Source organism: Spermophilus citellus (genome assembly GCF_964194105.1).
Source record: "Spermophilus citellus genome assembly, chromosome: 6".
NCBI classification, from domain to species: Eukaryota; Metazoa; Chordata; class Mammalia; order Rodentia; family Sciuridae; genus Spermophilus; species Spermophilus citellus.
In genome coordinates this window covers 130,643,736-130,670,718 of record NC_138187.1, presented here as the reverse complement: position 1 = coordinate 130,670,718, position 26,983 = coordinate 130,643,736, and the positions used below count along the sequence as shown (strand labels likewise).

At 52.2% G+C, this 26,983-nt stretch overlaps 1 protein-coding gene across 4 annotated transcripts in view; it reads left to right on the top strand.

Moving 5' to 3' along the window:
• The window catches only part of TMCC2 (transmembrane and coiled-coil domain family 2), a 43,175-nt gene extending 28,857 nt beyond the window's left edge, over positions 1–14,318 (top strand). For 3 of the 4 annotated variants that reach the window (XM_081299688.1, XM_081299689.1, XM_081299691.1), the window contains 3 exons: positions 9,707–10,647; positions 11,785–11,920; positions 12,781–14,318. In XM_081299688.1, coding sequence (XP_081155814.1) covers positions 9,707–10,647; positions 11,785–11,920; positions 12,781–13,092 — 1,389 coding nt within the window. In that variant the 3' untranslated portion in view covers positions 13,093–14,318. Of the gene's footprint in view, positions 1–9,305; positions 9,363–9,706; positions 10,648–11,784; positions 11,921–12,780 lie in introns of those variants that run through there. The other variant, XM_081299690.1, reaches the window with a different exon arrangement.
• The last annotated feature ends 12,665 nt before the right edge of the window (positions 14,319–26,983 follow it).

The following is a 26,983-nucleotide window of genomic DNA, read 5'->3' as shown; positions in this document are numbered from 1 at the left end:
TGGGGTAGGGACAGGGCAGCAGGCGGAGAGGGAGAGGACGCAGGGTGGAGCTGGTTCTGTTTAGATCTGCCAGGCAGGTCTTTCTAACTTTGGAGAGCTCTCTCCATTCTGGAAGCCTGGCCAGGAGACCCACTTCTGTTCAGAGCTGAAGCAGGGAGTGGGAGAGGCTGTGTTCTGAGAGGTCTTCTGACCCTGGGAAGCATTTCTGGACATGTGAGATGGGCGGGGCAGGGTGCCTGTCTGAGTGTACAAGTCTTATGTTCCCAATGCTTCCCCACCCCCTACCCTGAGCAAGGCGTCATACCTGGGCATCTTCATATACTTGGAACTCACAGTGGCAACAGCTGGACCAGGGAGAGGCTCCTCAGAGCTTGGTCCTCCTAGCCCAGCTCTGTGATCCTGCCAGATGGGAAGGAGCAGCTGTGAGACCCAGGGGAGGGGGAAATCCAGAGCAATCCGCCCCTAATCCCTGGCTGGGCCTCAGACGGGAGATGGCGGCTGCAGAGCCTGGAAGCTCCGGCACACCTGCTCGCAGACCCCGGCTTCCCACAGCCAGCCCAGTGCAGCCTAGGGATTGTGACCCTGGCATCCTGGCACAGTCCTCTGAGAGCTGGGGCCTTAGAGCACCTGGTACCTCATCGCCAGCACGGCTTTGGGAAACTGTGCCCACACAGGTGAGGCCTGTGAGATGGGGTGGCTAGCGGAATCCTGTCGGTGGAAGGAGAAAAGTTCATCTGGTGGGGGGTCCGGGGAGGGGGAAGGGCATTTCTGGAGTTTGCCAGAGGGCTGTGCTTAGTCTGTGGGAGCAGCACCCCCTCACCTCCAATTACAGAGAACTCTGGATGCAGAGAAGCTGGCATGAAATTAAGTGGAAGGGGTCTTTCCAGTTGTGGTCACTTGTCTATAGAGAAACAGTGACAGGAAGGAGAGGCCCCAGGAGGTCCCACACCCTGGTGGACCAGGGGAGACTCCTGGTGGACCATGGGAGAGTCCAGGAACAGAGCGTGCGGCTTTTGGAAAATTTGGAGGATGGAGAATGGAGGAGACCCCAAAGTAAGAGGGCAGCTCTGGGGGATTCTCCAGGGGCCTGCAGGTGTGAGGACACAGGAGGAGAGTATAGGACATTTATGTGGACAATATGGCTTTGTTCTCAGGGCAGGGACTTGGAGGTAGGATGTAGTTCTGACCACAACCTAGGGGTGTCCCCAATGGGCCGGAAACCAAGGGTTAGATGAGGGAGTACCTCTCTGCCAGGAAGACAGTGGCCCTTAGGGTTAAGGACAACTTACTGCAGGAGGAGGAGGATTGATAACAGCTGCCTTGAGATGGGGGTTCTTCTGGACGCACCAGTGAGCGTAGTCTGCCTGTAGCCTGCACCCTGGAATCCTCTGGTAGAAATATGACATGCTTGTGAGGCCACTGAGGCCATGCCTTGCCCCTTGCCTTCCCTGCATGGTGCCTGGGCACAGGAGTGTTTTTGCTGTGCTTCCAGAGGGGGACATACCACCCTGCATGCACCCCATTAAGTGTCTAATTATTTCCCTCCCTACCCTCTGAGGGGCATCAGCAGGCTGTTTCCCACCCCTCGCCCACTCTGGCTTGCTTGGGTCTGTAGTAGTAAAGCCTCCAGAGGAGACTGAACAGCTTCGTGTGGCCTACATGTCCCCACCAGGAAGAGAGCCACCAGCCAAACAGGGCGATGCCTGCCGAGGTGAAGGATGGGAGCTGGACTCCTGACTCCAGCCCGCTCTAGCAGAATGCCAGCTCCCTGCCCCCAGCCTGGCCATGGGCTCAAGCTACCTCTTTGAGCTGAAGGATCTTAGCTGGCACAGGCTTTCCTCTCCACCCCAGTCTAGGTTGCATACCTCTCTCTCTAGGGTCTAGTAGAAAAGAGGGGATCTGAGGGTTTCCATCCTGGAGGGCTGCTAAAGTCAGCGTCAACAGGTCTGAGCAACTCTGCTGAGTCACCAGGCCTGACAGTCCCCAGGCCACATGAGCCTGCTGGGCTCTGACCCCCTGGAAGGTTAGATAACACCCTCAGGAGCAGCATCCTGCATGGGCCCATCTGCTTGGCCAGACACAGGGACAGGTCAGGGCTGACCCCTCACCTGACTCCATTGTTCCTCAGATGGCAGGGTTGCCCTGGCTTCCTGAAGGGAAGCATGGGAGCCCCAAAAGACCTGTTTCGTTTTCTCTCCCTCCTCCTCCTCCTCCTTTAAGAGTGACCTCAGCGTTGTCTTTCCACTTAGGATATGAAGGCCCTTCTTCTGTGTCAGCCTGCTCTGGGACCCTCATAGGAACTCTTTGTGAATCCAGGAAGGGGTTGCCTGCCCCAAGGTGGGGGTGCGGGAGGCCACAGGTACACTTGCATCCTGGAGAATGTCTCATGCATTTTTGTCTCTAAGAAAAGAAAACTTCTATTCCCATCTCATAATGTATGCAGCCAGGACCCTCCTCTGTCCTTCCAAAGCTTCACTAAGCCTGTACTTTCTGTGCCTCCTGGATTTCAGGGATCCAGGCTGCTGGGCCAGTGGACAATGAAGAGATCAGGCATCCCCTGTTGGGGTTAACATGAAGACACTGAGCTCAGGTCTCCAGGAGAAGGTGGGAGCCCCCAGAGGGTCACGGGGGTCAGGACTTGGCAGCCTTGATCCAGCAGCTCCTATAATCTGGTGTTGCACCTAATCCAGCTTTGCTTAGTGTTGCTGGAAGGGGGCAGGGAGTGAGTTTGTGGTGCTGCTGAGGGCAGGGGATGTCCCAGGATTTGTGGGTAGGCCTCATCAGAGCCAGGAAGGGGATAGAGAAAGTTGGCCTTAGATACTCAACAGAAGGACCCTCGCCGGCACTTCTTGGATCTCTGTCTTTATATCCAATGAGGTCTATGGCTCCAGCCCTGCTGGTGCCTCCCGCCTCCTTCCAGCAGAGGCAGGACCTGTCCTCCCCAAGTGCCTGGCTTAGGCAGGAATCTTAGGAAAAGCATAATCTTCCTGCCAGTTCTCTTCTTAAATCCTCCCCAGCCTGTTCACAAGGAGTTAGCAGGGGTCAGTACCTGCAGAATGACAATCTCAAGTAGGAAATGGGATGAGGGGACAGGACTCCAGATGTGGTGCTGGCAATTGTGCATGTTCAGAAAATGTGTTGGCCTGAGCTAAGTGAGGCTCTGCAGCCACTTGGAGAGAGGAACAGCACCCCTGGGTAGCCCCCGTCCCCTACTCCAGGCTGGGGGCCCTGGGAGCTTCCACCCGCAGATGACTGGGGTTGAGGAATCTGTGTCACTCCTCTTTCTAGACACCTAGCCCAGGATAGGGGTGCTCTGGGAAGAGCTTCTGCTCTCTTAAACATGAGATAGTGAAAGGAAGACCCAGATACCCTCCTGCAGACCTGCTGTGAAATGGGGCACTGTTTTGGGGCTCAGCCCAGACCATTGGAGGACGTGGCCTTCCACACCGTGTGGTGCAACCGTCACTTACTTCTAGTTCCAGAACACATTCAACATCCCCAAGGAAACCCTGTCCCCATTAGGTACTCAATGCATTCCTCCCACTCCCCAGTCCCTAGCAACCCGCTCACCTGCTATCTCTGGGGATTTCATTGCTCTGGAGATTTCCTATACTGGGATCATTCGATATGCAGCCTTTTATGTGTGACTTCTCTCACTTAGCACACTGTTTTCAAGATTTGACCATTTTCTAGCATTATCATAACTTTATTCCCTTTTATGGCCAAATAATATCCCATCATGAAGCACATCACATTGTGTGGACCCATTCATTCATACACACACACACACACACACACACACACACACACACATTTTAGTTGTAGATGAACACAACACCTTTGTTTTATTTTTATATGGTGCTGGGGATCGAACCCAGTGCCTCATGCATGCTAGGCAAGCGCTCTACCTCTGGGCCACAACCCCAACCCCTGTGTGGACCCATTCTTTGGTTTAAAATGACCATCTTGAGTTGCATCTACCCTTTGGCTCTTGGAAAAAGGGATGCTGTGAACCTTGTATACACATATTTGCTTGAATACCCATTCCCAGTTCTTTGGGCTCTATACCTGGCAGTGGAATTGCTGGGTCACATGATTATTCTGTTTAAGTTTTTGAGGAGCCACCACACTGCTTGTCACAGTGGTGTCACCATTTTACATTCCTACCAGCAATGCAGGAGGATTCCAATTTCTGCACATGCTCACCAACACATTGACTTTAAAAAATTCATCATTGCCATTTTAATGGGTGCGCAGTGACTGGCTTTGTGTTTGCTTTGGGGCACCTGCGTCCACCCTTTACTCCATGTCTCCTTTCATTCTCCTGATACTCCTGTGAGGAAGGCAGGATTACTGTCCCTGCTTTCAGATAGGAAAAGGAGTCTCGGAAGGGCACACAGACAGAGGCAGGGGTCTAAGTCAATGTCAAATGCAGATTTGGGACTTTCCCATTGCCCTGCTCTGCCCATTCGCTGTCCTGTTGCTGTTCTTTTCTGGAAGCCTCTCCCCTCTTCATATTCCCCTGTTCCATCTTCTCAACAGGCTTCTCATCTTGTCGTCCAATTTTCTTCCCTTTGTTAAAGCAGAATCTTTCTCTGAACCTCTGCCTGTCTGTCTGCCAGTTCCTCTGTGCTCTTTGCCATGGTCACTCTGTGCCTCTGTTGCATGGCACATGTGCGTGGAGAAGGCAGAGCATAACGCCCACATTCCTCACACATGTCACCTTCCTCCTTGGGCAGCAGAGCCAAGTGCAGATGCTCTGTGACTGGAGACAGCCCAGGCACCCAAAATCTCTATAGAGGAGCAGAGAGGAGCTGGTATCTTGCTGCAGGACTCCCAGATGGCCTGACAGTATAAAAAAGGAGGCCACAAGGGGACCAGGACCCAGTGCCCCTCTGGCCCAGCCATCCTGGGAGTGTCTGCTGTCCTCTTCTTCACAGGGTCCCACCGCCAGGTTCAGTTCTGCTTTTCCATATATCACCAGACAGCGCAGCCTGTCAGGGGCCTTGGAGGACCAGGGGTCTCCTCAGAGGTAGAATCACCATCAGAGACCCTGGAGCGGAGAGGTTGGGGGATGTCTGGTATTCCCTATTAGTGTGCAGGATGTTCCTTGTCCTGCAAACCCTAGAAGAACCTTGTATGTGCGGAGGGAGAGCAGAGCTGAGGTACACGTAGGGTCTGCACCAGCGGAGGCCAGGTGTCTCCATCTGAGCAGCCTCTCAGTCCAGACTGAGGCTCAGAAAGGTGAGCTCTGCCTTCATTCGTGGGTCCCTTCCTGCCCCCTTGATGGGAAGTATGGGGACTGTGGGGGTCTAAGGAGGAGACTAGTGACAAGAGCAGCTCTGAGGTACTTTCCTGTGGCTGGATCCAGGCCAGAAGCAAGGTGAGCAGTCTCTGAGTCAGGAGCCCTTGTGGTCAGATAGATTGAAGGACTGACTGAAGATGGAAAAGGCTATCTCTCCATCGCCAATTGGCCAGGGCATTCTCCAAGGAAGGCCATTCAGATCTAAGTGGTAGCTGGGGTGTTTCAGTGTTGAGAGCAAAAACCACAAGAGGATCTCAGTATTTCCCATAAGGTGTCCCTGGGGTCCCCACCACACACACACACACACACACACACACACACACCCTTCATCTCTCCCAAGTGCTCACAGTCTTACCTAAGCTCCAGAGGGGGCCCGGCACTGGGGTGGGTGAGTGAAATTCTTATGGAGTCCAGCAAGATGAGGCATTGGCACCAATGAGGGAAGCTGGAGAGGTCACAGTGAAGTCTCAGAGGTGATGTCACATGCTGCAGCCACTCTGGACATTTCCAAGCGTTTGCACCTGGTCACGGAGATCTCAGGCAGGATGGGTTGGGGGGAAACGCCTTTCTTTGCTCACTTAGGGATAAAAAGCCCACAGTTTAAATGCTCCAGGGTGAGGCCAAGTCTTGGCTGAGGATCACTGGTAGAGGATCAGTCTCCCTGTGTGGGACAGCTGAGGCAAAGATGCCTAGAGCTGCAGAGCTACCCAGGTCTCCAAGGTGGGGTCAGGCTTGGAGCAGGACAAGATTGGAATCCTAGACCTTTGCTTACTAGTGAAGTCCTGGGCAAGGTCCTCAGCATCTGTGGGCCTCAGTTCCTCTACTGTAGAATGGGAATGACTATACTGCTGCCTCCCGGCTTTACACATAATTCATCTGTGTAAAGCACTTGGGGCTCATGAGCCCTTGGAGAGCAGTGGTAGGAATTGTTGTTATCTTTATATTCTTTGGTCAAGGCATGTAGAACAGTCATCCAAAGGAAAGAGAAGAGCTCAGGGATTGAAGGGACAACGGGAAAAGATGCTAAGAATCCTCCCCCAGAGAAAGCACAGTGGGCCTATCCTCTGATGTCCGAACCAACATCATGGTAGATCCTGTGTCACCAAGGGGGTCTCCAGGAAGAAGGGACAAGAAAAAGCTGATGCCCTGTGGCACGGCAGGACCCCAGGCTCCAGTCTGGACCAATGGGTAGAGATGAGGTATGGGCGAGGGGAACAGAACCCTAGCCCCAGGCCATCCCACCACCAGGCCCCAGCAGCGTCTTCTCATTCATGGGGATTCCACAGCCAGCTTTAACTCTGCTTTTCATTTTTAAGCCAGACAGATGCCGAACGGAAGGAGGAAAGAGCCAAGCTGCCAGGGAGGGATTTGCTCTTTTCCACTTGGATGGAGTCCTCAGGCACCTTCCTTTTCCATAGCACTTTTGCATCCATTTCTCATCAGGAGGTGGATCAAGTCTGTTCCCTTTCCAGTTACAGAGCAAATGGCAGTAATGCAGCCAGATTAAAAACCTGTTTCCTGGATGCCAGGCGCAGTGGTACATGCCTGTCATTCCAGTGGCTGGGGAGCCTAAAGCAGGAGGATCACGAGTTCAAAGCCGGCCTCAGCAACTTAGCAAGGGCCTAGCAACTTAGTGAGACCCTGTCTCTAAATAAAACGTAAAAAAAGGGCTGGGGATGTGGCTCATGATTAAGCACCCCTGGGTTCAATCCCTGGTACAAAAAAACAAAAACAAAAATGAAACCTGTTTACTGGACAGTCTTTTCCCCAGGAAGGGAGGAAGAGGTTTGGGCTTCTGTAATTAGGACAAGGCCAAGTTCTTTAGTAGTCAAGGCCACATGTTTAATAAAGAACTGTATTTTGGAGGCAGGGCTGTAGTTCAGTGGTAGAGCTCTTGTCTAGTGTACAGGAGGCCCTGGATTCAATCCTCAACACCGAACAATAAACAGAACTTAATTTTGTCAATACTTGAATAAGTTTATTGGTATAATCTTTTAAATAAATTTAGGCCACAGGCACCCCCACATACACATACCAGGATACAAAAGGATTATACTGCCTAGATCCAGACTCAGCCTTTCATGAGTGCCTTCTGTGTGTTCTACACTTTGCTAAGTGCTGCAGGACATTATCTCTACTGTATTTCACCACAACAGCAACACCACTGCATTAATATTTGTTCTTGGGTATTCCATGCATCCTAATATTGCACCAAAGACATTTACTAATAATAATTTTAAGCAATATTAGCACCATTTTTTAAAAAAACTTCACATAGGACTGGGGTTGTGGCTCAGTGCTAGAATGCTTGCCTAGCATGTGTGAAGCACTGGGTTCAATCCTCAGCACCACCAAAAAATAAATAAATAAATAAAATAAAGGCATTGTGTCCATCTATAACCAAATTTTTTTTTTTAAAAGAGCTTCACATCGGAGGGCTAGGGATGTAGCTCAGTCGGTAGAGTGCTTGCCTTGCATGCACAAGGCCTTGGTTCAATCCCCAGCACCGCAAAAAAAAAAAAAAAAAAAAAAAGCTTCACATAGGGGTGGGGGGTTGTGGCTCATCGGTACAGTGCTCGCCTAGTACGCCTAGCATGCGCGAGGCCCTAGGTTCAGTCCTCAGCACCACATAAAAATATATAAAATAAAGGTATTTTTTAAAAAGTTTCACATATTGGTCACACGTTTTTTGTTTTTGAAAAAAAAATTGGCAAAAAATCTGTACATGGGGTTACCTATATGCAGTGAACTACGGGTAACCCTCCAGAAGACTTGAGAGTAGATTTAAAAAAAAAAAAAATATTTAGTTGCAGGTAGACACAATACCTTTATTTTATCTTTATGTGGTGCTGAGGATTGAACTCAGTGCCTCACGGGTGCTAGGCAAGCGCCCTACCACTGAGTCACAACCCTCATCCCTAAGAGTAGATATGATTTTGCCCATTTTACAGGCGAGAACATTGAGGGTCGGGAAAATTGAGATGAGCAGTTTGCCATCACCATAGGGAGCCATCCGGAGCATGGGTTTTTAAGTCAGACTGGGGAGACAAGTTTGACCTTGGGATATCACTGAAGGGAGGCTGTGGAGGGGGCCTCTTAGGTGTGATAGGTCAGACACTGCGAGGAGCAGAGGCCTGAAGGCGCAGACACCTGGCCGGAGGGCCAGAGGGCCAGAGGACATGAGCAGAGACCCAAAGCAAACCAAGGGGAAATTCCTGACTTCAGGAGAGATTGGGAAGGGGGACGGTCCTCGTTGTCAGTATCCTTGGAGAACCTGTGACCTACAAAAGCCCCAGAGGAAGCCCACAGGGAAGCCACCCTCCCGTGGCTCCTGGGTTTTGCAGAGCTATTGTTTTCAATAGTGTTTTCCAATAACTTTGCATCTTGGCAGATATGGAGCAAGTGACTTATGCCTGTAGTTGGCAAGGACTGTTTCCGGTCCCAGTGCATGTGACTGGGCCACTTTCTTTGTGTGTAACTCCTTCCTCCACAAAGAGTCACCCACCCCTGTCCCCCTAATGATCTGACCCGGTCTTACTTGGGATGTGCTATGTGTAAAAATATATGGGGTTGAGTCGTTTCCTGCTGCTTCTGTTTCATGGTGATAAGGCGCTGGGGCTCTGCTGTGGACAGAGATGGTCCAGGAGGCCTGGGGGCAGCAGTCCCTGAGCACCCGCTCCAGGCCTGCCTGCACATCCAGCCTGGCATTCTGTCTTTCCTATCTCCTGTGACCTTTCCTTCTTTTCTGTCCTCCCCCTCATCCTTTCTCAGTCCCTCTACTTTGCCTCTCCAAATTCTGTGCCACCCTAATGTGCTGGGGAAGCTCGCCTGCCTGGTGGGGAGGAGAGGCAGCTGAGCCGCAGGTACCCTCAGACCCCAGACTGCTACCAGCATCCTTTGACCTGTGAGTTACCTCTGGGACTTGAGTCCTCAGGGACCTGGCTGGCAGGGCGGGTGGGTGCATGCTTCTCTCCCAGTTCTGGGAGACAGGTCAGGGCAGAGTGCGCCCAGTATCATGAAGCGGAAAAGGTTGCTGGTGACTCCAGAGAGCTGGAAGGTAACAGGGGGGTCTGGGAGAAGTGTCAGCAGGGGCAGGTGACCTGCTCTCTGCTGGGTTAGTGAGGACAAGGTGGGAGGGCAGGGAGGCTTGGGGCCAGAGTGCAAGCTTTGGTCAGCTCAGAGGGGGGCGTGATCAAGGCAGGAGCTTTCTGGGGGGGGGGGTGATCTCATCCCCAAGAAACCAACCACACAACTTTCCAGTCTCACCTGCTTGGTCCCTGTGCTGGGGCAGGTAGAGAAACCAAGTTCCAGAGGTCTCCATGGCCACAGGAGAGAATCCTGCCAGCCCCTCCTGTGGGCTCGTGATTTATCCCTGCTTCCTCTGCTTGCCTCCCTCCCTAGGGCGACAAGGGAGACCTGGTGTCCCTGAGCCTTCCCTCCGGCTCCGGCCATGGTGACACTGATGGTCCCATCAGCCTGGACGTGCCAGATGGGGCACCAGACCCCCAGCGGACCAAGGCCGCCATCGACCACCTGCATCAGAAGATCTTGAAGATCACCGAGCAGATCAAGATCGAGCAGGAGGCGCGGGACGACAACGTGGCCGAGTACCTGAAGCTGGCCAACAACGCGGACAAGCAGCAGGTGTCCCGCATCAAGCAGGTGTTCGAGAAGAAGAACCAGAAGTCGGCCCAGACCATCGCGCAGCTGCACAAGAAGCTGGAGCACTACCGCCGGCGCCTCAAGGAGATCGAGCAGAACGGGCCCTCGCGGCAGCCCAAGGACGTGCTGCGCGACATGCAGCAGGGGCTGAAGGACGTGGGTGCCAACGTGCGCGCGGGCATCAGCGGCTTCGGGGGCGGCGTGGTGGAGGGCGTCAAGGGCAGCCTGTCTGGCCTCTCGCAGGCCACCCACAGCGCCGTGGTGTCCAAGCCCCGGGAGTTCGCCAGCCTCATCCGCAACAAGTTTGGCAGCGCCGACAACATTGCCCACCTGAAGGACCCCCTGGAAGACGGGCCCCCAGAGGAGGCGTCCCGGGCCCTGAGTGGCAGCGCTACCCTGGTGTCCAGCCCCAAGTACGGCAGCGATGACGAGTGCTCCAGCGCCAGCGCCAGCTCTGCAGGGGCGGGCAGCAACTCTGGGGCGGGGCCTGCGGGCGCGCTAGGAAGCCCCAAGTCCAATACGCTGTACGGAGCCCCTGGAAACCTGGACTCTCTGCTAGAGGAGCTGCGGGAGATCAAGGAGGGACAGTCGCACCTGGAGGACTCCATGGAGGACATGAAGACTCAGCTGCAGAGGGACTATACCTACATGACCCAGTGCCTACAGGAGGAGCGCTACAGGTAGGTGTCTGCACGGCTCTGCTTCTGCCCAGCGGACCCCGTGAGCCGGGGTGTGGAGGCTGAAGGAGAAGCATCTAGAAGGATCCTGGCTGCTGGGAGGGGCAGAAAAAGGGCCTAAGGAGCTTCCCCCAGACTGATCAGGGCAGTTGGGAAATAGAATCATGGGGATTCTGTCTACCTCAAGATGCTTTAGGTATCCCTGCCTGAGTTGCTATGGGGTTAGTCCACAGGAAAGGAAACTGAGGCAGGGTCCTTTCCCCAGGAGGGACTCTGGAGCCAGCCACCCAAGTTCAAATCCCTGCTCTGTTATTTACTGTGCACCTTGAGCAAGGCAATCAACACTGTGCATGTGGGTTCCTTGTCCTCATAGTGAGGATAATGTTCATCCTGACCCCAGAGGATCACTGTGAACACTGAATGTCCAAATTGTAAGTTTAAAGTGTGTAAATATGTGACACAGAAAGTTTAAACATCCAGTGGAAGCTCCTAAGGTCAGCCTGCAATTGAGCAGGAGTATGGGTCCTCCCTACTTCTTCCCCTTGGCCTGCTTTGCTCTTTGCTCTGTGCCTATAGTCTCTGGCACCTGCCACTTCCTCCCTGGGATTTGAGGGAATCTCTTCTGTAGTTAGCACTTTTTCTTCTATGTATGTGAAGAAGGAAATTGAGAGGGAATCCCATCTAAAAACCAACCACTGCCACTTAGCAGTCATCTTTTGATATTTTTGTGCCTTTCAGAGCAGGGATCATGTCCTCTACATGCAGGTGTCCCTGTTACCCAGAGCCCAGGTTAAAGTCTGTTAATCCTTAACTCCTCCATGTGTGAGCTGTGTGATCCTAGGCAGGTTATTTAACCTCTCTGTTTTAGTCCTCCTATCTCTCAAATGGGGATGACCCCAGTACTGTCTCATGGGGTTGTGGTGAGGATCTTATGTGGTGATGTAGGCAAATTGCTTAGCTCAGTGCCTGCATGTGGAAGTGTATGCATCATGGCTTCTGTCGCGGGGTTAAAGTTAGAACAGGACTGGACACACTGGGTGAGCTCAGTCATTGTTTGCTGAGAGATTGAAAGAGCCAATCCTGGGGATAGAAGGAAGGCTTGGGAGCCGGGACTGGTGTCATTGCTTCTCCCGCTGCCAGGTACGAGCGGCTAGAGGAGCAGCTCAATGACCTCACCGAGCTTCACCAGAACGAGATGACCAACCTGAAGCAGGAGCTGGCCAGCATGGAGGAGAAGGTGGCCTACCAGTCCTACGAGAGGGCTCGGGACATCCAGGTATGGCCAGAGTCACCCTGATGAGGTCCCAGATGTACCAGAGCAGCCGGGGGCTGAAGCTTTTCTCACTTGGGGGATGATGGGGACAGACTGCTACATGATCCAGGACAGACAGGCACAGGGATAGAGAGGGCAGCATGGGGGTAGAGATAAGGGCAGGGCAGGCCTGCGGCCAAGAGGGTGCACCGTGCAGAGGCAAGGGCCTCCCTTGCCCCCCACCTCTTTGATGGCAGCCTTACAAATGAGTAATTGGCATTTCCAGGTATCTGCCTGCCTCAGAGGGAGCTGGGATTGGGCCAGCTTCTCACCTTCCCATTTCCTAGCATCCTCCCCCCTCCCCCAAAATTCACCCATAAAGGGCTCTCCCCCAGCTGCAACTGATCACTCTGCACCCCTCCTAGATCCTGGGGTGGTATGTATTGGTCGGTTTTATGTTGCTGCCATAAGATGCCCGAGGCTGGGTAGTTTGTAGAGAAAAGAGGTTTATTTAGCTCAAGATCTGGAGGTCTAAGAATATATTACTGGCTCTGATGAGGGCCTGGTGGCATCCCAATGGCAGGGGCTGTGTAGAAAAGATCACATGATGAGGCAGGAAGGCAGAGAGATTCAGGGCTCTCGTTTGTTCTTTTGTAATAACCCACACTCTCAGGAACTCACTCTAAGAAACTCACTCTAGTCTCTTCCAAGGGCAGCACCCCAGGGACCCAGTTGCCTTGCACTAGTCCCTCTAACATGGCCACATTGGGCCCCAAGCTTCCAAACCCTGAGCTCCAGGAGGGCACATTCAAACCCTATCCAGCAGGTGAATGGGGCTCCCCCTAGAGGTCCCACCCATGCTGAGCTCCCCTGCACCCCTGCAGGAGGCGGTGGAGTCCTGCCTGACCCGAGTCACCAAGCTGGAGCTGCAGCAGCAGCAGCAGCAGGTGGTGCAGCTGGAGGGCGTGGAGAACGCCAACGCCCGGGCACTGCTGGGCAAGTTCATCAACGTGATCCTGGCGCTCATGGCTGTGCTGCTGGTTTTCGTGTCCACCGTTGCCAACTTCATCACGCCCCTCATGAAGACACGCCTGCGCATCACCAGCACCGCCCTCCTGGTCCTCGTCCTCTTCCTCCTCTGGAAGCACTGGGACTCCCTCACCTACCTCCTGGAACACGTGCTGCTGCCCAGCTGAGCGGCCAGCCTGCCCCTGCTCCATGCTTTCTGGCCCCCAGTGGCCACACAGCTCCAGGAGGGACTCTGGGACTCCTGAGTCCCTCGGACTTTTTTGTGTGTCTGGTTTGGCCTCCTGCCCAAACTGTCCATTCCAACGGCTCCTGCCCCTTCTCCATACTTCCTTCCGTCCGACACCCTCTCCCTCCTGTCCTGAAGGGGGCTGAGAGTATGACCCTGGCTGGAGACCACGGGGACACTTGTGGCCAGGTGGAGCCGAGGTGGACACTGGGACTGGATTGTTTTGGTGACCTACAGTCAAACAGGACTTCTCCCAGCTGACCTCAGGATGCCCCAGCTCAGGAAGGCCACAAAGAACAGGAGAAGGCAAAGGCTCTGCCTCGACTTTCCTGGGGAAGAGCTCACCCTGGAGACAGCCACAGTTCCAAGCAAGAGAGGGAGGAGGCTGTGCTGGTCCCTGCTGACACAGGAAAGGGAGGGTCCATGGCCTTTGGTATCTCTAGGGCCAGAGAGCAAGCTCAGAGTGGCTACTCAGGAGTTGAGCCCACCCCTTCCTGCCAGAGCTGGTTTGAGGTTGGCCTCTGAACGGGGCCCTTCAGGATCTGCAGGAGGCTGGCTCTGGAGGCTGGGCGGGGTGTGGCTTTTGATTTGTTTTCCCTGCTAGTCTTTCTGCCTGCCTGTCACTGCTATTTTCAGGGAAACGGGGCCCCAGAGGCCCTGAGTCTCAGTCCAAGCCCTTTGGCCTTTGGGAACACATTGGGTCCTATTTATTTATTTATTTGTTCCTTTAGAACCTTACCCCCACATCTGTCCCACTGAGCTCCAGGGAGAGGACCCGCCCTGCCCTCCCTCTGAAGCCAGGGCTTATTCTCAGCTCATCGGCACCTCCATGCCATATAGCCTCTGCATAATCCTGGGAGAAGTGGGGGGCAGCCACCCAGCCCCACTCTCCCCCGCAGTCCTGGCTGGGTGGGAGAAGCGTGGCCTCTCTTTTATATGTCTATTTATTTTGTACGTGTGTATTTGTGGGGAGGAGGTTGCGTGTTGCTTTATTTTTTTAAGGCTCTGGAGTGTTGTGTATGGTTTCTGTCCCCATCCCAGCCTCCCCACGGCACTTCCAAGCACAGAGGGGATTTCTCGGAACAAGATCGAGGAATCCCCTGGAGCAGGGAAAAGCAGTGCCTGCCAGCTGTTGTGGACCTTCCCAAGAAATAAATATCCTCTAAATTTTCAAACCATCCTGTCTGGTGTTGATTGATTTAAGTGGTCTCCATGGGAACCTCTGAGTCTCTCCCTCACCCTAAAGCACTCTGGGTAGCACAGGCTGAGCGATTCTTGCTGGCCCCAGCCTTTTTCCTTCAGGATCCAACATTGGTGACAAGGCATCATCTATCTGCCCTTCCCACCTTGACTTGTGCAGCCAACACTCTGGCCTAAGTGATATGACACCCACCCAGTCCAGCCCTCCTGGAGAGCCTTTCCAGGGGGAGGGAAATTGGGAGATTCCTCTAGCTTGGTGCAGATGAACAGCGGGAGGCCTGAATGACAGCAGTCATGCCCAAGTGTGGCCAGGAGAGGGCAGCAGAGTTCTTACTCCAAACCCTTTCTCAAGGTTCAGCTCCAAGTGGGCACCTGCTGAGGGTAACTTAGCCTTGCTAATGCCACTTAGCTGGGGCATAGAGCACCTGCTGTCCAAGTGGACCATGGTCTTTTGCATAGAGGCCAGGCCCTCAGTTTCTGTTCTGTGGCTGCAGCACCCACTCCTGGCAGTTCCCACAGAAGGGCAGCCCAGAAGGCACTAGATTCCCAGCAGGAACCCCCATGGGAGTCTGGAAGAGGCCACCAAGTCTCCTTCCTGAGAGGGAGAGATGCTCATCTCTAGCATCATGAGAGGGGTGTGTGTGGGAAAAGCACCCAGCCCAGAGCGCAGGACCCTGAGTCCTGGCCTATAATTAGTACATGTGAAGCCAACTTGCCCCACCTTGGGTCCTCAGTGTCCACATCTGTAAAACAGCATGCATGCAGTCCCTGCTACCTTTGAAGATCCCTGACATGCTGTGGTTCTGTGCATTGGACAAGTCAAAAGTGAAACTATCTGTGCCCTCCAGGAGAGGTCAGGAGTCAAGGACAGCACCCTAACTGGATTGGAGAAGCGCAGGGAGGGCCATGATGACTGTTGAACTTCACCCTCTGCACCATGCAGGAATTTCACCAGGTGACCTTTCCAGGCCCTCAGACAAAGTCCTTCCTGGACCCCGCTTCCCTACTTCTCTTTCAACCACCAATGCACACACTTCCCTTGGGGGCCCCAGGTGGCCCAGAGCCCACATTCCTGGGCCCCAGGTGGGGGGTGGCCCCTTCAGGCTTCAGACATTTCCCACATTCTTCCCCAAGGTCAGGTGCCTTCCCCTGAATTGGCTCTTAAATGTCACCACCAGGCACAGTCCCCATTGAAAGGGAGGAGGGAAGGGAGGAGGCCATTCTTGGCTGATCCTGGGGCGGGGGAGAGCTGGTCAGCCCCAGCTACATTTTCTGCATCCAGTAGGAGACAACACTAGCTTGTGTTGACCTCATCGCAACAACGGGGTTTCTAGTGAAGCCCTGCCACACAAGATCTAGTGAAGCCCTGCCACACAAGACTTTGTTCCTCCAACGGCCACTAATTCTTCCTTGTTTATTTAGTCTTCACTCCCTATGTAAAAATGGGATTACCTGCCCAGACTCAGGCCCTGTCACCTGCACTCACCCAGGGTTCATGGAGTAGACACTGCATCAGAGTTGCCCCCTCTGTGGGACCAATAGGTAGGCCCTTCCCAGAGCATCTGCACCGCAGGGCTCAGCCGACAGGCACACTTCATGCAGCCAGGTCCCCTGACTTAGGGGCAGCTGAGACTGCATCTCTGCCTAGGGCCCCATGGCTCCAGCAGCACTGAACTGGCCTGGCGGGGACATGTCCACTGCGCCTGTGCAGAGCTGATCTACCCTGCAGCCTTGTGGACCAGGGGCATGCCAGCAGGTGCCACCCTGGCAAACACCGAAGCCAGCAGACAGCGCAGGCTAGCAGGAGGGGACCTACATGCCAGCCGGGGTCCTCCCAGTGGTTCTGGGCTGCAGAAGGGAAGGAGGGGAGGAGATGTTGGGGTCACAAAGGAGTACAGGAAGGGAGCTGGGCCAGGACACCGGGAGCCATCTCTGTGGTAGGCTTAATTTTCCTTAGTAGCCAGGGCCTTAAGTAAAGATAGGATCCAATATTTAAAAAAAAAAAAAATTAAATTTGTTCTAATTAATTATACATGAGGATCCCAATATTAAGGGACCTGGGATCAAAGTCTTTACTCACCTTTGATGAGGTTCCAGCTGATCTCAGATCAGAAAACTTCATTTGCTGATCATAATGGGACAACACTGGCTCACAGATTTGGGCTCAGGAGACATGACATTGCATGTCAAGACTGGCGCAGTGCCTGGAATGTCGTGGGATAACCCCAGGCAGTTATTACTACTCCTCACCCTTGAACCCGTGGATGTTAAGGCACAGAACTTGTTGGAGAAGTCCAGGGCTGACCCCATAGAAACGTAATGAGTCTCAGCCTATGACCCCTGAAGGCTCAGTAGAGGCCCTCACAGTTCCTCTTCCCTGGGGGCTAAGAGCTGTTTATTCCCAGAGGCCTTTCCCCTTGTAGTAGCCAATGCTGGCCCAGCTTGACTGGACTGGTTGAGGCCTGCCTGGCCCAGGCCAACTGCCATGACCCCAGCCTCATAAGGGTATCAGTGTGTGGGGCCTCCCTCTTCTAGACCTGTTCCTAAACCTGAGGTCTAGGAAAGAGAGCAGGAACTGGCATCAAGAAGCCTGGGCGTCACCTGCTGGAGTGGTGCACGGCTGTAATCCCAGTGACTAGGAAGGCCCAGGCAGGAGGATCAAAAGTTCAAGGCCAGCCTTGGCCGCTTGGTGAGATACTGTCTCAAAATTTAAAAAAAAATAGAAAGGGCTGAGGATGTAGCTCAGTGGCAGAGCGCCCTGGCTTCAATGCCTGAGCTAACCACCTAGTAGCACAATGGTGAGGCTCAGTGTCCCCAATGCCCCCAGACCTTCCCCTAGGGGAGCCATCTAGGGCTCCCAGGAAGGGGTCTAAGCTGCCTGGGACCAGAACTTGGTGGGGCTTGGGTAAGTAAGTGGCCAGCAGCAAACCCTTGGCCAGAAGACTTGGAGTCAACCCTCAGACAGACAGGAGGAGGAGACAGCCCCATCAGGCCTGCTGGGATGGCGTGGGGGAGGAGGGGAGGCTGGGACCTGTCCCAGCACATCCAGACCTGTTGGCAAGTCCTGAGTCACCCAGACAGCCAGAAGGGCAATCTGGGTGGGGAAGAGCAGAGTGCTCCCTCCCTGTCAACCCAACCCTGGCTTCAGTCCCCTCCCCTGCAAGGCCAGATGAAGTATCCTGGGCCCAGCAAGTGCACTCTGCCTCCAAAAACACCCAGTGGAGATTCCACAAGCTCCCTCCGGGTGCCCAGGCTCTTCACCCTGACAACCTCCAAGCCTGAAGGTTCCTTTGTTGCCTTACCTTGATTATTTTTGTAGCAATTTCATCTTACTGAAGAAACACTTAGAGCAAACCCTTTAGAAAGATCTGGGTGTCTCTGGCTGGTCTGGGTCTGGCTCTCTGGTCTCTGGAGGTGGGAAGACAGGGGTTTCCATTGGTCATTAAATGAACTCATGGGGAGGGTCAGGAAGGGGAAGGCAGGGTCAAGGATGGGAACATTCAAGAGATGGCAACATGGCAGCCAAAGAGAAGGGATGGCAGAGGGGTCTCTGTTCCTTCTTCTCCATTCCTTTCCTTTGCTGGGGGACTGTCATGGAGGTTTGACATCCTGGAGTCCAGGTATGTGACCCTGAATCACCTAGCTAGCCTCAGGCTCAATCCAATTCAAGACACACACACACACACACACACACACACACACACACACACGTGCTGGGGATTGAACCCAGGGCCTTGTGCATACAAGGCAAGCACTCTACCAACTGAAACATGGTTCAATATGCAAGCAGCTCCCACCCACCAAGAAAACAGGAGTCAAGTGGCAACAGGGCCTGGAATCAAGAGGCCCTGGAGCAGAAAGCATCATACTTTTTTTTTTTTTCTTATTCTTTTTGGTACCAGGGGCGGGCGCTTAACCACTGAGACACATCCCAGCCCTTGTTTGTATTTTATTTAGAAATAGGGTCTCACTGAGTTGCTTAGAGCCTCACTAATTTGCTGAGGCTGGCAATCCCCCTGCCTCAGCCTTCAGAGCAGCTGGGATTACAGGCATGTGCCACTGTCCCTGGCTGGAGAGCTTCATTCTGATGGGGAACTATGGAGAACTTTCTTGGAATATTGGGGCTTGCACAAGAGGCAAAATGAGCGTGTCCTGCAGCAGAATGGCTGTGGAGTTGGAGGGGGAGTAGGGATGAGTGTCCACACCATGTTTCCGACATCAGCACTGGCCAGCCCGCGTATGTCACTATGAGAAGGACAGCTGTCAGAGTGAAGGAAATTCAACCCCAGCACTTCTGGGATGTGGAAGCATCAAAGGGGTTGTTCGTGCTTGAAAGGAGAGGGAGCTTTGGAACAGAGGGGAGAGGAAAAGAGCAGTCCCCTCAGGAAGAGCTGGGGCCACCTCTGGGGACTGGGGAGCTGACATTCAGGTGTGTGTGAGACACTGAGCAGGTCACATCATCTCTTTGAAGCCCCATCATCACCCAAATGGAGAACTGGAGATGGGTGAACTGGAGATGGAGAGATTGGCGGGGGGCTAATGAGTCACGGGGCCCTGGGGGTCTCTGGGAAGATGGAGAAGGTGTTTCTTTGTGAAGGCAAACAGAGGGCAGGGGGTGGAGCTAAAGATGAAAGAGGCCTCAGGGCTCCCTTCCCCGTGGGGTGGCTGTAAGATTTAAAAGGAGGTGGCTTTACTGTCTACTGTGCTGGAGGGCTCAGGAAGGCCCATCCTGGCCCCAAGTCGTGGTAATGATTCCCTTTTCCTGTCCAGGTCCCCACAGCTATCAGATGCTTTTTGGATGCATTCATTCATTTCATCCTCACAACTACCCTGGGGAGTGGCCAGGGAGGTGCCATCAGACTCCATTTTACAGATGACTGAGCTGGGTCTCAGAAAGAGGAGGGGAACTCACTCCTGCCACTCAACTGCTGAGCGGCTGACCCAGAACAAACCCAGGGTTGCTGATAATGCCACTGCCTCTAGTGACAGCCCCTAAGCAGGTGCAACCAGAGCCAGTCAGTTACATCTTAGTATGAGTTGGTTTATCCCATTGAGCACTTGCCTTGCTCTGCAGGAGAAAGAGAAGGATGGAGTTTGGGAAGTAGGGGGCAATTTTTTTTTTAAGAGGCAGAAAAGGAAGACAAAACTTCCACAAATTCCATTGACTTTCTACTTTTTCCCAGACTGGGTCCTTTAGCCACTAAATTTATCTCCAGTCCCAGAGGGAAAAGGCTGGGGATCCTAAGGAACCATTCATTTATCTGCTCATCAAACCAGTAGAAACATTCTGCTTGGTGGAAGAGATGGAGGATTCAGAGTCTAGACAGACCTGCCTGATTATCCCCAAAAATCTATCCCAAAGACTGAGATAAAAGATAGGTGAATGACAGAAGAAATAAAATTGATCAACAAACATATGAAAAAATGTTCAACATCTCTAGCAATTAAGAAATGCAAATCAAAAGTACACTGAGATTCCATCTCACTCCAATCAGAATGGCAATCATCAAGAATACAGGCAACCATAAATGTTGGCGAGGATGTTGGGGGAAAGGTATACTCATTCATTGCTGGTGGGACTGCAAGTTGGTGCAACCACTATGGAAAGCAGTATGGGGATTCCTAAGAAAACTTGGAATGGAACCACCATTTGACCCAGTCATCCCACTCCTAGGTTTATACCTGAAGGACTTAAAATCAGCATATTACAATGATGCATATACATCAGTGTTTATAGCAGCTCAATTCACAATAGCTAAACTATGGAACCAGCCTAGGTGCCCTTCAACAGATGAATGGATAAAGAAACTGTGGTAGATATACACAATGGAATATTACTCAGCCTCAAAGAAGAATGAAATTATGGCATTTTCTGGTAAATGGATGGAACTGGAGAATATTATGCTAAGAGAAATAAGCCTATCCCAAAGAACCAAAGGCCAAATGTTTTCCCTGATCTGCAGATGCTAATTCACAATGGGGGGTGCGGGGAGAGAATAGTGATATTTTGGACTAAACAGAGGGGAGTGGAGGGAGAGGAGGGGCATAGGAGTAGGAAGGATAGTAGAATGAATCGGAAATTATTACCCTATGTGCATATATGATTACATGACCTGTGTAACTCTACATCATGTACAACCAGATGAATGAGAAATTATATTCCATTTATGTATGATGTGTCAAAATGCAGTCTACTGTCATGTATAACTAATTAGAATATTAGAAAAAAAAAAAGAGGTCAATGAGCACATAACTTGGCAGCTGCTAGGGTGGAATGACTATCTAAGGCAGAGCGCAGAGCAGCTAACCCCCAGGGGAGTTGGGGATCCACCTTCTCCTCACTCCATGACACATCCTTCCTCACACACTTTCCACCCAGCTCAGCACCTCATTAGCCTTCCAGCCAGAAAGTCCTTTAAGTTACCTCCCTGAAATCCCCCTTGTCCAGCAGTGCCTACTCTGCCTGACCATGCCCAATGACCCCACAGCAACTAGATGAAGAAGGGCAGTGGGGGCTTCATGGAATTTCTGGTCAATTTCCCATTCTACAGATGAGGAAACTGAGAGCCAAAAGGGTGGTGACTTGCCCCAGGTCATCACAGTGATGTCAGCTCACCTGGACCCTCACCTGCAGGGGCTGCTCCTGCCGAGAATCACACACATCTGAGTATGGTTGCCGAACAGGTGGGTAGACAGGGCCTTGACAGCATCCTGAACAGAGGATGGTCTGAAGCAGGGAGCAGGGCAGGACAGAGAGTGCTCATCAGGAGGGGTTGAGATGGTGGCAGGGCAGGAAGCCCGTGCCACAGACCCTGCTTCTCCATTCAGTCTGTCTCATCAGATCTCTCAAAGCAGGGCTGTATAAATATCAATCAATCACAGTTAAATAAAATTCAAATCCAGTTTTTCAGCAGCACTAGCCACATTTCAAGTACTCAGTAGCCATATGTGGCTAGTGTCCACCATATAGGATGCAGCGGTAGAGAACATTCCATTGAAGCAGAACGTCCTCTTCAGACAGAGCTGCTCTTGTTCCTTCATATAGGTAATCTCATTTAAAAATATTTTCCCAAGCTGGGCACAGTGGCGCATGCCTGTAATCCCAGAAACTTGAGAGGCTGAGAAAGGAGGGTCATGAGTTCAAAGCCAGACAGCAATTTAGCAAGGCCTTAAGCAACTTAGTGAGACCTGTTTCTTTCTTTCTTTTTTTTTTTTAATATTTATTTTTTAGGTGTAGTTGGACACAATGCCTTATTATTTTATTTCCTTATTTTTATGTGGTGCTGAGGATCAAACCCAGGGCCTCGCACGTGCTAGGCGAGCGCTCTATCACTGAGCCCCAGCCCCAGCCCCGAGACCTGTTTCTTTTTTTTAGGTTTTAAGTGGACACAATATCTTTATTTTACATTTATGTGGTGCTGAGGATCGAACCCAGAGCCTCATGCATGCTAGGCAAGTGCTCTACCACTGAGCCACAAACTCAGCCCCTGAAACCTGTTTCTTAATAAAATATGAAAAAAAGGGCTGGGGATGTGGCTCAGTGGTTAAGTGCCCTTGGATTTAATCCCTGGTATGTATATGTATGTGTGTGTGTGTGTGTGTGTGTGTGTGTGTGTGTGTATTTCCAGTTTCTTTGATACATGTTTGTTGTATAAAGTTGAACAAGGAAATTCAAATCTCAGGTTGTTCCCTTTACCCACTATTAGCATTTGACAGATGTTTCCAGTTTTTATCCTTCCTTTAGAAGAAAATTCAAATAAGGCCTAGACATTGTATTAAAAAGAAAAGCAAACACTATAGAGACATTGAGCGTTAAAATGTCCCTCAACACCTCTTTCCAAAGGAAAGCCGGTCAGCATCTTGGCACATATTTGTCCCGAGTCTGAGCCTGGCCCCCATCCCGTGGTCACTGAGGGGCCCCTTTAACCACAGAACTCCCATTTACTGACATTTGCCCACACCTGTTGCTCAAGACTTCCTGTCCCTCCCCTTGAACTCACCCAAAACTGTCAGCACAGCTGAGAATCCCTCCCAGCCACTTCTCCTTTGGACCTTCATTTTTTAGGGTTCCAGAAGCCTCTCTCCCTGGGCCACCCAGCCCCACTCCCTGCTCCATGCAGCACACATCAGGGCCCAGGGACAGGCACTGTGACCTCTTCATCTCACCCACCTCTTCATTTCTCACAGCTGTGTCTAGACAGTGGCATCAGCAAAGGCCTCAAGAGCCGACCCAAGAGTCACTCACCAGTTACATCCCGGCTCCACAGCTAACTAGTCATCGTGGGATCCCACACAATGTGCTTAACCTCTGGAGACCTCATCTTTCTCACCTGAAAAATGGATCTAAAACTGTCTACCTCAAGGTGTTGCTGTGAGAGTCTCAGGAAAAGGGATACTTGACCTCCCTCCAGTTTGGCTGGGACTGAGAATCAAGTTGACACAAGACAGATCGGTAGGAGAAACAGCACACAGATTTTATTTTTGGTGTGCATGGAAGTCTCCCCCAGAAAACAAGAACCAAAGAAGTGGCAAGACGTAAATGCCAAAGAATGGCAAGTGTGGAAAAGAAACTAAAAAGCATAGAGGCTAAGAAAAGCCTATTTTAACAAGGTCTGTTTATACAGATGTTTCTCAGGCTCAACTCCCTGTCTGGTATAAAAGAATATTTCTTTTTTTTTTTTTTTCCTGATAGAGAGAGTATCCCTTTTGTATTTGCTGGTTTTCAAGTGTCTTTATTCAAAATAATCCCATGTTACATTGCTAAGGCTGACTTTGAACTCTTTTTTTTTAATTTTTTTTTAGTTCTGCATGGGCCTAATATTTTTGTTTATTTATGTTTATGTGGTGCTGAGGATCAAACCCAGTGCCTCAGAGTAACTCTGCCATCCTTCAGAGTTAAATGAGACAGTGTATGTAAAACATCTAGCATTGTGTAATAGTTATTGTGTTTCATTTTTCAGATGGAAAAACAGGCTCAGAGAGACCTCAGCACCTCTCAAGGTCCTGCCAGCAGGACCTGGAGAAAACAAGGGTTTAACTCATGTCTACCTGTCTCCAAAGCCCAGGCTGCTGCCCACATGGGGCAAGTGCTTTTTGACCTCAGCCTGCAAGCTCCAAACACCTGCCTTCAGTCCAAAGAGAAAGGAAGAAGCACGGGAGGCAGCAGAAGGAAAGCTTTACGGTGGTGCCAAACCCTGACTGTCCCCAGATTGGTCACCTGCCAGAGCCTGGGAGGGCAACTCTCCCCTCCCACTGCAGATTAGGGCATCTCTGCTGCAGTTCTGACCTCTGTGGACTCAGTTTCCCCACATATATGATTACCTTGTCAATGACATTCTGCACTTCCGTGACCCTCCATCCCAGGGGACATCAGGGGACACGGCTCAGGCTTGACTGGGGGCAGGATGAAAGATTCACCACTCAGACCAGGCCCTGGTAGGAGCTGGATAGCACCCACATGCCCCAACCTGGATTTACCCCTGCTCTCTCTCCAGGCTTCCCTGGGGCCCTGAGAGAGGGTGCAGTGTCAACAGGCCTGCTGGGCCGGAGCAGGTTTGGAAAGAGGATGAGGAAGGACAGGGCGTGGTGGGGAAAGTGCGCCTCTCCGGCGTAGGGGTGATGACTAGAAAGGGGGCACTCCTGCCAGTTTCCGAGCAATGCAGATGGGGCAGGGCAACTTCTCCCACAGGCCAGGCCTCGGGGCTGACTGCGTGACCACCACAAGCCCTATGGAGGTGGGAGCTCAGTGTGGACAGACACCCTCCCCTCAGCATCCAGCCAAGGTCAGCTCCCCAGCCCTGCCCTGCTGGGTGGTAGCAAGGAGAGCAAGAGAGCCAAGCCCCAATTGTCCCCAGAGCTGTAAGCCCAAGAGCTGAGAACCTGTCCTCACAGGCCCAGCTGGCCAAAGGCTTTTGTCCCCTAGCCACCCTCCCCCAGAGGGAGCAGAGGCAGATAGACAATAGCCATGGTGACTCATCAATGAGCCATCTTCCCATCCCCACCCCTCTGGCCTGGCCCAGCCCAGCAGAGCCCAGCTTGTCCTCCACCAGACCTGAAGGCCCATGTTCCACGGTGGCTCAGCCTTCTCCTCTCCTCACCCACCCCTGCTCCTTCAGGGGCCGTGGAGCACTGGAGAGAGGAGTCTGGCCCCAGCAGAACTCCATGGAGCAGGGACTCAGAGACTGCCCATTCTCTCTGCCCCATTCTCTCTCCCCAACCCAGGGAAGTGTTGTGATCATTTCCTTTTTCTTTTTCTTTTTTTGGTACTGGGGATTGAACCCAGAGGCACTCAACCACTGAGCCACATCCTCAATCCTTTTTTGTATTTTATTTAGAGACAGGGTTTTTCTGAGTTGCTCAGGACCTCGTAATATTGCTGAGGATGGCTTTGAACTTTTTTTTTTTTAATTTGTTTTAGTTCTACATGGGCACAATATCTTTATTTTGTTTATTTATTTGTATGTGTGCTGAGGATCAAACCCAGTGCCTCACATATGCAAGGCAAGCGCTCTGTCACTGAGCCACACCCCCAGCCCCTGGCTTTGAACTCTTGATCCTCCTGCCTCAACCTCCGGAGCTGTTGGGATTATAGGTGTGCGCCACTGCACCCAGCTGTGGCCATTTCTTCATATGTACTTGCCTAGCATGGGCAGGCCCTGGGCTCATCCCCAGCACCACTTCTTGGATAGAGTTTTTGCTCTTGCCTGCAATTATTTTCTCCTGAAACGCTAATTAGGTGGGCAGTGAAGAGTTCCTTTTCACTCCATGTGGGACAGAGCTCAGGGTTAGAAAGTTACTGTCCTCCTGTAGAATCCACTAGTCAGCACTTCAAGAATATAATGTGCACTCCTGCTGGGCACAGTGGCCTACCCCTGTAATTCCAGCAAGGAGGAGGCTGAGACAGGAGGATGGTAAGCTCAAGGCCAACCTCAGCAATTTAGCCAGGCCCTAAGCAATTTAGCAAGATGCTGTCTCTAAATAAAAAATATAGTAAAAGGACTAGGGATGTGGCTCAGTGGGTAAGCCCCTCTTGACTCAATCCCTGGTACTAAAAAAAAAAAAAAAAAAAAGAATCTAACTTCCAGTGCCCACATACCCTAGATTCTTTGCTCCAAACCAAATCCCTTGAGTTCTTTCAGTTATTCCTCCTAAGACACAGTGTCAAGACCTCTGACAGCCCGGGGTGTAGCTCAGTCATAGAGCACTTGCCTAGCACCGGCAGGCCCTGGGCTCATCCCCAGCACCAAAAAAAAAAAAAAAAAAAGAATAGCTTGGCCTGTGTTCTCTGGACACTTTCCACTTACTGGTTCTTCTTATAACAGTGACTAGAGTAGAGCCCAAATGGCAGGGTCAGAAAGAAAGGCGTAGACACCTCTCTTTCTGACCCTGCCATTTGCACGACATGAACTCTGTTATTCTATGGCCTGCACTGAACTCAGGTGGTGGAAATCTGTCCACCTTCAACAAGTGTACTCAGGTCACCTGGGAGCAGGAGCAACTCGAGGATTTCAGCCCCCTCTGCCTGCCTGGGAGCTGTTCCTGGCAAATGATCCCATGGAGGAGGCCCCAGGGCTCCTAACAGTATTGAGACTCAGACTTCCTCAGAGGTCGGATGAAAACTCCACATCCATTACCTTCTCAGAAAAAAAATGCATCTCCTCAAACTTTGTGTGTGACATCAGGGTCCCTGCAGACCATCAGTGGGCCGCAGGAGAGGAATTTCTATCTGGAAGCAGCTCTCTGAACCTGTGCCTGTTTAAACCTGGTCTCAGGGCAAGTTCAAAATCACCGCCTCGTGCCAGGGCAGGGCTCAGCAGCTCACAGTTCATGTTCACATGCATGACCACAGACAGGCCCTAGCTACAGAGTATAGGTGAACAAACAGGAGGCTGAGGCCCAGAGAAGTCTAGCAACCTGCCCAAAGTCATCCAGCCAGTCTGGGCGGTCACACAGGTTCTCCTCTCCCCGAGGGTCCTCAGAGTTTGTCCACCACTGGGGACAGGGTAGCGAAGAGGCTGCCCTTGGCTGCAGGGGAGGTTGGTCCCATGTGCCCTGTAGGCTCCTGCAGATGTAGGTTTCAGCAGGAGCTGTGGTTTTAGCAGTCTCCGCCCCCAGCCCCAGATCCCATGGCCTTAGAAGGGGCCAGGTGGCCAGCTGTGGCCTGTGAGAGAAGAAGGACAAGGGGAGGGGTGGGCAGCAACTAAGCCTGGAGTTTGAACCCCAGGAACTCAGGGGACAGAGAAAGAGTCCCTGGCCCTGACTTGTCCCCAAGAGTGCAGACATAGAACTTGGTAGGAGCCTAAACCCAGGAGAATGACCTGTGGCTCAGGGGAAAAGGGGAACAAGGAATAGAGCACGTTGGTGTGTGAGAAGTGCATACCACAGGCGCCAGGCTTGACTCCTGGAGGTCAATTTTTAAGTTTCTAATGAATTCCTTCTCCCTAAACACTCCTCAACTTGACCCAGGAAACTCTTCGGCCTGCAGCGCCTGACTTCCTCCTTCCATAGAATTCCTCCCCAGCCCATGTCTGAGCACCTGCTCCCACCTCCCAGCCCTGTGTTCAGGTCCTACTCAAGAGCTGGACTCTGGGACCCCCTGGACTCTGAGGACGATGCCCCTGGCAGCCTGGACC